At 55.3% G+C, this 11486-nt stretch overlaps 1 protein-coding gene across 1 annotated transcript in view; it reads left to right on the top strand.

The window, feature by feature from the left end:
- AKNA (AT-hook transcription factor) overlaps positions 1-10832 on the top strand; it is a 43353-nt gene extending 32521 nt beyond the window's left edge. Inside the window, 8 exon segments of the mRNA XM_023763040.1 lie at positions 1758-1934; positions 2753-2868; positions 3385-3522; positions 5295-5314; positions 5316-5391; positions 7205-7330; positions 7588-7777; positions 9722-10832. Of these exon segments, the coding sequence (XP_023618808.1) occupies positions 1758-1934; positions 2753-2868; positions 3385-3522; positions 5295-5314; positions 5316-5391; positions 7205-7330; positions 7588-7777; positions 9722-9995 (1117 nt within the window). The 3' untranslated portion in view covers positions 9996-10832.
- Positions 10833-11486: the final 654 nt, after the last annotated feature.

Genomic DNA, 11486 nt, shown 5'->3' with positions numbered 1-11486 from the left:
GGTATTTAGGCATTGGGCCCACAGGACTTGGTAGTTGGGTATCGTTGGGGGTGTTCAGGGAAGGAGTAGGGTGTAGAATGACTCCGATTTTTGGCTGGCCATACAGTTGGATGCTGATGTGGAGATGGGGACCCCAGGAGGGGGAGAAGTTGGCAGGGAAAGATGAATTTAAGGGTCAGCTGAATTACTAAAGAATTGTCAGGAAAATTGAGATCCTGATAGAAAGACGCCAGAGAGAGCAACACCCAGCTGGGTGTTCCAACTCCCAGGCCCTGGTTCAGCGGCCTTGGGCAGGGCCAGGCTGCCGGAGCTGCCTCGGTCCTGCCTGCCAGGGGTTAACTGGTGACAGAGTCCAGCTCTGCTGCAGCCACCCTCATAGTTGGCCTTGGAAACCCCAACAAGCGTCTCCCTGGGCATTGCCAGGGAGACCAGCTGCCCTTGGTCGCACTGCGGGGTCACAGCAGGAGCTGGAGAGAGGCCTCCCTCTCCCTCCAGTCACCCACCTGAGAGTTGATGTTTGCTGGCAGTGGTGCCAGGAGACACCCATGGGTCCCGGGGCCACCAGGCAAGTGCTAACCCTGAGGGGAGCCCCCATCCTGGAAGCTGGCCCCAAGCAATAGATGGAGAGCCCGCGTCAGCCCGGAGGATGGTCATACCGAACCAGACTCGGACGCTCCATTGGGGTTGGAGTCGGGAGGGGGGTTGTGTGTGGCAGTGGGAGTGTTGGGTGGGATTGTCTACCAGAGTGCCAGACACCCTGAGAGCGAGACTGGAGAGTCGGGGACTGGTTGGAGAGAAATGCAAACTTACTCCCTAGATGCTAGGGGCTCGTTGAGACACCTTCCGATACGAGGTGTGCTGTGTTTGGGGTTCGCAGGGATTCCAGCAGCCCCTTCGCTCTGCTCCCTCTTGGAGCCCCGAGTCCCGGTCAGCAGCGTTCCCAGAGCTCCTGTGCAGTGTGAGGGTCTCGGGTTGTGAGACAGGAGGCCGGCTCCTGGCTGCCCATAGCCCACTGTCTGGCCGGGGAGGCAGGTAGACAAGCATCATCTGCCAGGAGCGGAGAGATGGGCTTGGACCACATAGGAGGCATCTGGGGGAAGCCAGGAGGGAGGGGCCAGGCCTGAATGGATAGTGAGGATTTCTACAGACAGAGGTGGAAAGAGGGAGGGCATCCCCGGCCCAGGGCCGGTCAGAATTCAGATGTTAAAGCGAGACCTCAGCCCCTACTCTCTGTATTCTGCTCCCTTGTCTCTGTCGAGAACTGGTCCCCAGTGGTCAGAACAGCCACTCAGAGGCCCTGCATGTTAGGACCAGTGAACCTCAGAGGCATTTCTGCTCTGTTCCCCGAATGAGCGGGACATGATCGCGGAGAGGTTCAAGACGCACAGCAAGGCCCTGGGCAGGGAGATGCGTTGGTTGGAGCGTTGTCCCAATACACCAAGGTTGCGGGTTCGATCCCTGGTCAGGACACGTACCAGGAATAGCCAATGAATGCACAAATAAGTGGTGCAACAAATCGGTGTTTCTCTGTCCCTGCCTCTGCCTGTCTTCCTCTCTCTCTCTTTCTCTCTTTAAAATTAAAAAAAAGATGGTGGCAGGAAAAGTGAACACACAGGGAAGTTCTAGAATCAGATGGCAGTGGGGTTGGGCCCTGTGCCTCCTAGGAAAGACAAGGCTGCTCCATCGGGCAGCACTCGGGGTGGCTGAGCTCCCCTCGTCTGCATCTGTCCTTCGTTGCTGTCTCCACCCCACCCCAGCCAGGCCATCCGCGAGCTGCAAGAGGAGGTGTCCCGGCTCCGGCTCCGGCTGGAGGACAGCCTGCACCAGCTGCCCCAGGGCAGCCCCACACAGCCAGCGTCCACCTTCAACCACCCTGTCCGGGCTCGGGACCGGCCAGCCGACTCCCCAGCCGCCTGGGGCATCCACTATGGCAGGTGGGTGACCCCCAAACTCCCACCCCAGTGCTTCGGCGGCAGCCGCCGAAGGTTGACATGGCTGACCTCTGGCTCTCCCCAGAGATGTGGACACGGGCACAGCCACACCCCTCTCTCACTCATGTACTCATTCGTTCACTCAATCATTCATTCACTCTTACTTTTTTTACTATGTAATATTTGATGCATAAAAATATAGTAAATATATGTGTTAATAATAAAGTGACACAATGAACTCACCACCTAACTAGTAACTAGTGAATATTTTCAGGACTCTCACCCACTGCCTCAGCAGACATCCATGACGATAACATGAAATCAGCTAACTTTGAATGCTAGGCCAGTGGTTCTCAACCTGTGGGTCGCGACCCCTTTGGGGGTCGAACGACCCTTCCACAGTGGTTGCCTAAGACCACCCTGCATATCAGATATTTACATTACGATTCATAACAGTAGCAACATTACAGTTATGAAGTAGCAACGAAAATAATTTTATGGTTGGGTCACAACATGAGGAACTGTATTTAAAGGGCCAGAAGGTTGAGAACCACTGCTCTAGGCTGAGGATTTTATGGGCCTTGTCTCACTAATCCTTCTAACAACCCTCTGAAGTAATTGCTCTGATGATTCCCATTTGACAGATGAGGAAACTGAGGGTCAGAGAGGCCCAGAGCCACTTTCTGTGATTCTAACTGCAGGGTCTTTAGTTTGGACCGCGCTCTCCTCCTCCCATTACGAATATTTCTCTGGGTTGGCCTTCTCACCGCATAAAACCTCATCCGGTGACACCAGCTCTTTCTCTCTCTCTCTCTTGCTAGTAAATCCACAGAGAGATTGTCCAGTGAGCCTGGAGGTGCAGAGTCACCTGTCCCCGCAGGAAGGCGGCGAGCCAGGTCCTCCTCGGTGCCGCGGGAGGTGCCCCGACTGTCCTTGAGTAAGTGACCACCTGCCAGGGCTGATTTCTGGCGGCCAGTCTGGGCCTGTTGTTCAGGGACCGTAGCAACAGGCTTAGACAAAACTTGGAGAAGGCTTTTGTGTATCTGTTTTAGACAATCTCACTTCACCTTCCCTGCCAGACAGGTCCTATTATGCATGGCCTGCAGATAAGGACACCCATGCCCAGAAGTGCAGGGGACTTGCCTGAAGTCACACAGCTCTGGAACCAGTGGCCGGGGTCAGCCCCAGGTCACTCCTTCCTGGCCGTGTGACCTTGACCGGGTTGTTTACCTGTTCCGTGCAATTAAAGGGACAGCTAACGGTGCAGGAATGATAGCATCTGCCTCCTGGGGTTGCTGTGGCGGTGCAGGACACTGTATGGGCAGTGTCTAGACCAGTGCTGAGCACCAAGGCAGGGGTCCCAATGTGTCAGCTGTCATTACTGAGGGCGGATCTGCATGAGCTGCATGAGCCCCACGGCCTGCGCCCTCTGATAACCCTCTTTCCACCCTAGGTTCCGAGTCTGAGCCAACCTCCCCCCGGCTGTCCTCTCCGAAGGGCAGGACCACCAAGGACAGCCCCCAGGCAGCTCGGGACAAAACGAGAGGAATGCGCAGCACCGGACGGGTCACCTTCCGCGGTCAATATACAGGTGGGCAGAAGGGAGGGCGGAGGGGTATGGCCCCCAGGATGGTCTCCTCTGCCATTTAGCCGTTCAAAGATTACATGTCTACGAGTCCTGTGATACAGAAAACTTCAGGGAGCATTGCCTCTGTGAATCTCAGTGCATTTGTCCATTCGTTCATTCAGCAAATAGTTTCTGCTGCCTCCCCTTTGCCTGGGCCCATGCTTGGTCCTGGGGAAGCCCTTTCCGCCGGGCCATGGTAAAGAGGTTTATGAGGCGCCTGCTGTTTGCAGGACCTGAATCGTTTACTCCAGGCGGACCTTCAGGTCTGACTCCCCAGGGACCTCTCTCTTACATACCAGGCACCCGGCACCTAGTAAAGCTTGAGGTGACATATAGTAGGATTTCAAAGTGCTTAACATGAAAACAAATATGGATAGGGCGCCTGCCTTCATGAATCCAACTGCCCAGTGGAGAAGACACTAACAAGCAAGCATTTATAGCAACTGTGTCGATGGTATGGTTAGTGAGTGAGTGATAGGCATGGCTCTCACCCTCGCCTCACTGGGAGGGAGAGGGGTGAACCTCAGATCCGCCTGCTGGGCGCTGAGGACAAGGCAGGAAAGGAGGGACATGTGCCCTGCCCCAGTGGAGTAGACAGAGGCCAAGGAGGCAGAAGTGAGAGCAACAGTGAGTCCAGGGGACCCCAGTGTGACACCCCGCACGGCAGAGGCAAGAAGGAGGAGGAGTAATCAGGCAACATTCAGATCAGGGTCAGGATCTGAGAGTCTGACCAACGTTCCGATAACAGCGAGCCCTTTGTATCTGCCAGGCGCTGGGCAGCCTGCCTCCTGGACACGGCCCCGTTCAGTCCTCCCAGCAAGCCACTCACAAGCTGTTATTACTCTAGGGTGGGTCTGGGATTAACTACACCTGCTCCCCGAGCTGCATGACCCCCATGCACAAGCCATTCGCATCCCAGCCAGCTACTCGGGTCTGGGGAGAGTGACAGCGCTCTTTGTCACTGCTTGTCACATCTGCCTGGCTTGCTCTCAGACCCTAACTGAGCCTGGGTTACTTGATTGCTTCTGTATGTTGAGAACTAGGCAGGTGGTACCTAAGTAGGATCTGAGATGAAATGAGCCTGAGAGAGCTCACCATAATCAGAAAGACCAATGTGTCTTTATGTACATGTTATGTATGTACGTACACATATATTTATATATATATATATACTGGAGGCCAGGTGCATGAAATTTGTGCACGGGGCGGGGGGCGGGGGGAGGAGGGAATCCCTCAGCCCGGCCTGTGCCCTCTCACAGTCTGGGAGAACCTCAGGGGATGTCCAACTGACGGCTTAGGCCCGCTCCCCACTGGAGTGGGCCTAAGCCGTCAGTTGGACATCCTTAGCACAGCCACAGAAGTGGGAGAGGCTCCTGCCACAGCTGCTGCACTCACCAGCTGTAATCCTGGCTTCTGAATGAGCGGTGCTCCCCCTGTGGGAGCACACTGACCAACAGCAGGCAGCTCTTGCATTGAGTGTCTGCCCCCTGGTAGTCAGTGCATGTCATAGCAAGCAGTTGAGTGGCCTTAGCATATCATTAGCATATTACACTTTGATTGGTTGAATGGGCGACTGGACACTTAGCATATTAGGCTTTTATTATATAGAATATGTATTTATGTACATATATCGTGTGTCCCCACACAATAGAGAGACAGAGAGCTCATTATACTAACCCCCTCAATCCTGCAGCCATGTAGGAAGCTGACACAAACTGTTCTGTGTTTGCCCCCAGGCCAGGAGTACCATATTCTGCCCCCCCAAGATAGTCCCAAGGGACAATAGCACAGTCTCCTGTCCCCACTGCCAGCCTGTGAGGACCCAGGACGCAGGTAAGGGATGGAAGCGGCCAGAGCAGGGAGGGGAGGGTAATGTCCAGCCAGATGTGGACCTGCCTGAGCGTGGAGGCAGGTCAAAGCTACAGACCAGGGAACCGGATTTTTCCGGGATTCTCTGGCCTCCCAGGCTGTCCTGCCCTCACACCTGTTGCTCCAGGGGCTGTGACCTAAAGCCACCCTCCTTGACCTTGACATGGAGAAACCATGGGCATGATTTAAGCAGCTCCTGAAGAGTCCTACTAGGAGGGTCTGACCAGCAGTGGGACTGGCAGCAGCGATTACATCTTATCTCCGCTCCCTGCTCCCTCCACTCCCATTCTTTCCCCCAAACCCAACAGGGAAGACTCGTGGGGAGAGCCTGGGCCTGAGAATATGGACACTGGGTTCTAGTCCCAGCTCTCCCCACTGACCTGCGGTGTGACGTTAGGAAAGTTCATAACTTCTCTGGGCTTCAGGTTCCACTTCCATAATGAAAGGGTTGGAGATGGGCTCTGGGGCCTTTCAATCAATGATGATGGTAATGATTATGATAATGATGGAGCTGACATTTATTAATTGCCTACTGTATACAGGGCATCATGCTAACGGTTTTACAAACATTGATCATCGCAATTCTATGAAGTAGGTTTTGCCTGCTTTGTTATTGTGGCCATTTTATGAGTGGGGAAGCTCAGAGAGGGCAAGGAACTTGCTTAGGGGCATATAGCTTACAAGTGGTAGAGCCAGGATTTGAACCCAGATCCTTGTGACTCCAGAGTACTTTACTATGTCCCTCTTCCTTTGTTGGAGTTCCAATAGTCCTCTCCATTCGCTCGTTCATTTATTCCTTCATTCATTCACTAACCACCTTCCAGTGCTGTGCGCTGAGCCCTGTCCCCAAGGACCTCTAGACCAGTGGTTCTCAACCTGTGGGTCGCGACCCCTTTCGTGGTCGAATGGCCCTTTCACAGGAGTCACCTAAGACCATCCTGCATATCAGATATTTACATTACAATTCATAACAGTAGCAACATTACAGTTATGAAGTAGCAACGAAAATTATTTTATGGTTGGGTCACAACATGGGGAACTGTATTTAAAGGGCCAGAAGGTTGAGAAACACTGCTCTAGACAATGACACAGTGGTATGGTCAGAGCTGGGGTGGGGAGCACAGGGCGACTGAGGAGCACGTAACTCAACCTGGTGTGTGGGAGGGTTCCCAGAGGGAGCGATGGCTGAGCTGAGGCCTGAAGAACAAGTGGACTGGCCCTGGAACTGACCCAGAGGGGGCATCGAGGATCTGCCTGGGAGAGAACAAGGTGGCCCAGTCTCCTGCTAACTGGGCAGGTTGAGGCCTCTGCTGACCCTCTGGTGCCCAGGAGCATTGTGCCCCCCCCCCCCCCCCACACACACACACATGGAGGAGGGGCCTGTCTCTGTGGAGGAAGGATCACAGGCCCTGGCTGCAGTCAGGAGAGCTGGGCTTGGGGTCAGACAGAGGACCGCCGCCTCCCAGCCTTGACACCCTGGCGAATTCTTCAGCCTCTCAGAGCCTCAGCATTTCCATCTGTAAAGGGGGGAGTGACAGCAGCAGCTAGCCCAGTGGCTGGTTGGATTTGATAAAATAATGCATGAAGGCCCTGAGCGGATGGCCCGGCTCATTCAATGTGGCCTCTCACTGTCGTGGTTGCCGTCAGTATTGTGTCCTCTGCCCGGTTCCTGAGGGAAGCTCAGTGCTTTGGGGGGGGGGGGGTGGTCTGCTTAGGAGGCTTCAGGCCTGATGCCTCAGACAATCCCCCAACCTCACATCTCTTTCTGGTCTTCCAGGTGGTGCTGTCGCCAAGGACCCACTGAGAACACCTCCCACTGATGCCCCGAGATGTCCCCTGTGTGGTCGAGCTGGGTCCCCTGGGTCCCCCGCAGAGGGTGACAGCCCAGAAGCAGCCACCTCTGGTAGGGACAGATGCTCAGGCTCTTCCCTCAGCTAAGCCAGTGGGGGTTGGGGCCCATGTAGGTGCACAGGGCGGCTGCCCCCCCTTCGCCCCCCAACTGGAGCACACTGGGCAGAGGGTTTGCCTCCCAAATCCGGGCACTCCCAGCACAGCCAGCCCAGTGTCCAGCTCTCACGGGGCAGGGCCTGGGCGGACCCTCTGTTCTCTGCTAGACCTTCCAGGTGGTCACACTGTCTCTCTGGTGTCCTTACCTGGCAGGGGCAGGAAAGTCCACAAGGAGGAACGCACCTTCCGCTTCCAGCCCGAAGCAGAGGAGCAAGCGGGTGGGGTCCCCGCCCGCGCCACCCCCGGGACTGTGGTATCTGGCTGCTGCGCCTTCGGGACCAGCCCCTCCTGCATTTGCCTACGTCTCCTCGCTTCCCATGATGCCTTATCCGTCAGCCACTGTGTAAGAACCCCGTTCCCACCCTCCCAGCCTGTCTAATTGCTTAATAACTAGCACGGGGCCGTGTCAGGCAGCAGAGCACCTGGGCGTGTGTACCCCTTTGTCTTCTCCCACGTGTATGATGTGCCCGGCTGGTGGGAGCAGAGACGCAGGGCACCAGCGAGCCCCAGTCCCCCATGAGGCTCTGGCTACAGTGTGGCTGTCACTCTCAGCTGAGTCCGGGCAAGTCCTTCAGGAACCTTCTGCTCCGGCAACTCTGAGAGGCCGTGCTGCGTGCTCAGGCCTCGGCACAGGTGGAGACGCCTGCCTGTGCTCCCACTCGCTGGGCAGGAAAGGTTTCACCTGGACTTTGGTGGCCCCGGAGAAACTCCGAGTGTCTGCTGTCACCTTGGGGTCTCTATTTCTGCGGCCGTTCCATGTCCTTCCAGGCTCAGACCTGTGGACAAAACCAACCAGCGTGCTGTCCCCAGGCGTGGATGGGCCAGCGGGGAGGAGAAGGGCCCCGGGCTCAGGGCCGGACAGCCCTGACCGGCATAGCCACGTCATTGTTTTGGGCGGGTCACTGTTCCTCTGTGACATGGGCTGTGGTGAGGATGAAATGAACTAATAAATGTATGGACAGTCCGTACTGCATAGAGTAGTAGTTCTCAACCTTCTGGCCCTTTAAATACACTTCCTCATGTTGTGACCCAACCGTAAAATTATTTTCGTTGCTACTTCATAACTGTAATGTTGCTACTGTTATGAATCGTCATGTAAATATCTGATATGCAGGATGGTCTTAGGCAACCCCTGTGAAAGGGTCATTCGACCCCCAAAGGGGTCGCGACCCACAGGTTGAGAACCGCTGGCATAGAGGGTGCCCAGGAACCATAGTGCTTCTAATGCTGCTGCAACTTGGGCTGATGGGGCCCTAAATGTTCTCCAGCTGCAAGACTGAGCATGCTCAGAGGCTGAGGCCTGTGCGCCCTCTAGAAAGCTGCATGTGCCTCTGCTGCCCCCCGGTGGTCTGCTGCCTTATAGTTCCTGCTTGCCAGCCAGGAGGGTTGGTTGGGTTTTGTTTTTGTGGTGTCTGCACCCAGGGAAGTTTTGGGTAACTCTCAATCCAACCTGGTCCTCAAATTCTCAGAAGGTAGAGGTGTGCGGGCACGGAGTAATTAACCCAGATGGTCCCTTAAGGACAAAATTGGATTCAAGAAGCTGGTTGATTGGTCACTGGGTTCAGGTGACATGTATCAGCATCTAGTGCACTGGTTCTCACCCTTGGCTGCACATTAGAATCACCTGGGAATCTTTTTAAAATTCTGATTTCTGGGCCTCATCTTCCGGAAAATCTGTTTCTTTGTTATGGGGTGGGGCCACAACATTAGTAACAAAGAAACAGAATTTCCGAAGAAGGAGGCCCAGAAATCAGGATTTTAAAAAGATTCCCAGGTGATTCTAATGTGCAGCCAAGGTTGAGAACCGCTGAACTAGATGAAGTGGCACCTCACGTGGTTTTGATTTGCATGTAACTGAAGGCTAATGATGCTGGGCATCTTTTCAGGTGCTTGTTGGCCATTTGTGTATCTTCTTTGGAGAGACGTCCATTCAGATCCCAGCAAAGCCCTTTGTACACCGCACAACGATGCAAGTTAGAAAGTGGAGGATCGGCAGGAAGACCAGAGTTTACAGGGTGCCCGCCAACGACTCAGGCCAAGGCCTCCTGAACGCATTTCTATTTCATTTAAGTGAAATGGTTCTTTAGCCCCCACATCTCACACACTTTACTCCACAGCACAGGGGCTGCCTCTGTTGTTCCCATTTTAGAGGTGAAGAAGCTGAGACCTAGAGCGTAGGGGCCAGCGGACTAGCTGGGCTCAGAACAGGGTTGGTTACAAACCCGGCGCTCCTTGCCTGCACCCAGTCTTCTCTGAGGCTAACGGCCCACTTCCCTCTTCTCCTCAGGTTCTACGCGCCTCCAGGAGGACCTACCTCAGCCCCCTCTACTCCCTCAGCCCGACCAGCTGCCGAGGGGCCCCCCGCAGCCTCCTCTCGGGCAGCTGGAGGGCACCGGCGCTCCATCCAGCTGGACCTGGAGGACCTGGAGGAGCTCAACAAGGCCCTGAGCCGAGCCGTCCGGGCGGCCGAGAGTGTTCGCGCCACCACCAAGCACATGAGCCGCTCCCTGTCGGCCGACCTGCGCCAGGCCCACAGCCTGCGGGGCTCCTGCCTCTTCTGATGGCACTGGGGGTTCAGAGACAGATGGTGGACAGGTGGGCGTGCAGCCTGCTGCCATCTTCTCTGAAGGCCCTTCCGACCCCTCATGAGGAGTTCTCCCTCCAGCACAGGCCCTGCTGCTCAGTCTTGGTGTTTGCAAAACGCCAGAGCTCTGCTCATCAAGAGAAGTCGCTTCCCAGGCACCAGCCCCTGAAGGAGGTGCGGGGACCAAGGCCACCTGTTGCCTAGACGAAGTTCCCTGGGAGTGTCCTGCACGTGTCCACCTCCAGCTAATAATATGAATTTTATATACGGGGACACTTCTTAAACGGAGGAGTTTTCCTGGGCTTCCTCCTCCTCAGGAAGCCAGATAAGAAGGGGTGGGGCCAGGGGCTCTGGCACAAGCCTGGTCACCGGCCTGAGATCTGCCGCTTGGCAGTTGGCATCTCTGGAAAGACGTGGCTGGTGGTGGGACCCTCTGGGACCATTGGAATATCTTGGGGTGCCAGCCCCCAGGATGACATGGGCCCAGCTCCTCTGTGATTGGAGCAGCCTTTCCCATTGGTTGTGGGATGGAGACACCCCAGGAAGCCATCTTTCATGGCCCCTCTCTGTACCTCATCTTGAGACCCCCGCTCTGTCCTGGGGATCCCTGTGGAATTGGGCCAGTGGCCAGCTACCTGCCAGGCCGTGTCCTATCCTCCCACCCCGTAGCAGCGAGTACCTCAGCTTTTCTGGAATGTGTGTGCATCAGTGATATTTGTATATTGGGGGCATTGGAAAAGTCTATTTTCGTTATGAGACAAATGAAGAATGAATATTGATCATAAAAAAAAGAAAAGCCAGAAAACCCCAAAAACATTCCCAAAGTTTCTGGTGTTTGTGGTGTATGTCAATGGACGTGTGGTTTCTAAAGTCAGTCTGGTGGGGTGGAAGGTTGACGCAGCCATTCCCCCCTTCCCCACCCGTGGCCTGTTGGGGGCACATTCCCACTCTTCCTGCCTCCCTCTGGAGGCTTCTGTGTTTCCAACATTCCCCCTGTCTCTGTCTTGGCTCTGGCCCTGGCCCAGGAGCTCACCTCGTCAGGCCCCACCCAGCTCACCTCCCAGATGGCCAGGGTGATGTTTGCCATAAGGTCCTACAAGCCTGGCACCGTGCCCCGTGCCTGAGTCCTCTCCACCCCTTACCCACCTGAACTCCCGCTTTGGTCCTCTGCCTTATGTTCCTCAAACGTGTCCTCTCAGACCCTTGGCTTGCAGCAGGATCAGCAGGTGTTATCAAGCTACTAATCTTTCTAGGCTGGTGGAGATGCCCCTTGCAGGAAACCTTCCCAGACTCCCCCTCCTGCAGAAGGAACCTTCTCGTGCTGGGATCCCACACCACGTGCCATCATCCATCCTGGCATGTGTGCTGGGGGTTACAGCAGGGGTTTCTGCAGCCAGGGGCACAGGCTTCAACATGAATGAATGAGTGAATGAATGAGTGAGCAAATGACAACCTGCCTATTCCAAAT

Source organism: Myotis lucifugus, unplaced genomic scaffold (assembly GCF_000147115.1).
Source record: "Myotis lucifugus unplaced genomic scaffold, Myoluc2.0 scaffold_273, whole genome shotgun sequence".
NCBI lineage: Eukaryota > Metazoa > Chordata > Mammalia > Chiroptera > Vespertilionidae > Myotis > Myotis lucifugus.
The sequence above is the reverse complement of the archived record's forward strand: the minus strand, read 5'-3'. Positions and strand labels throughout refer to the sequence as shown.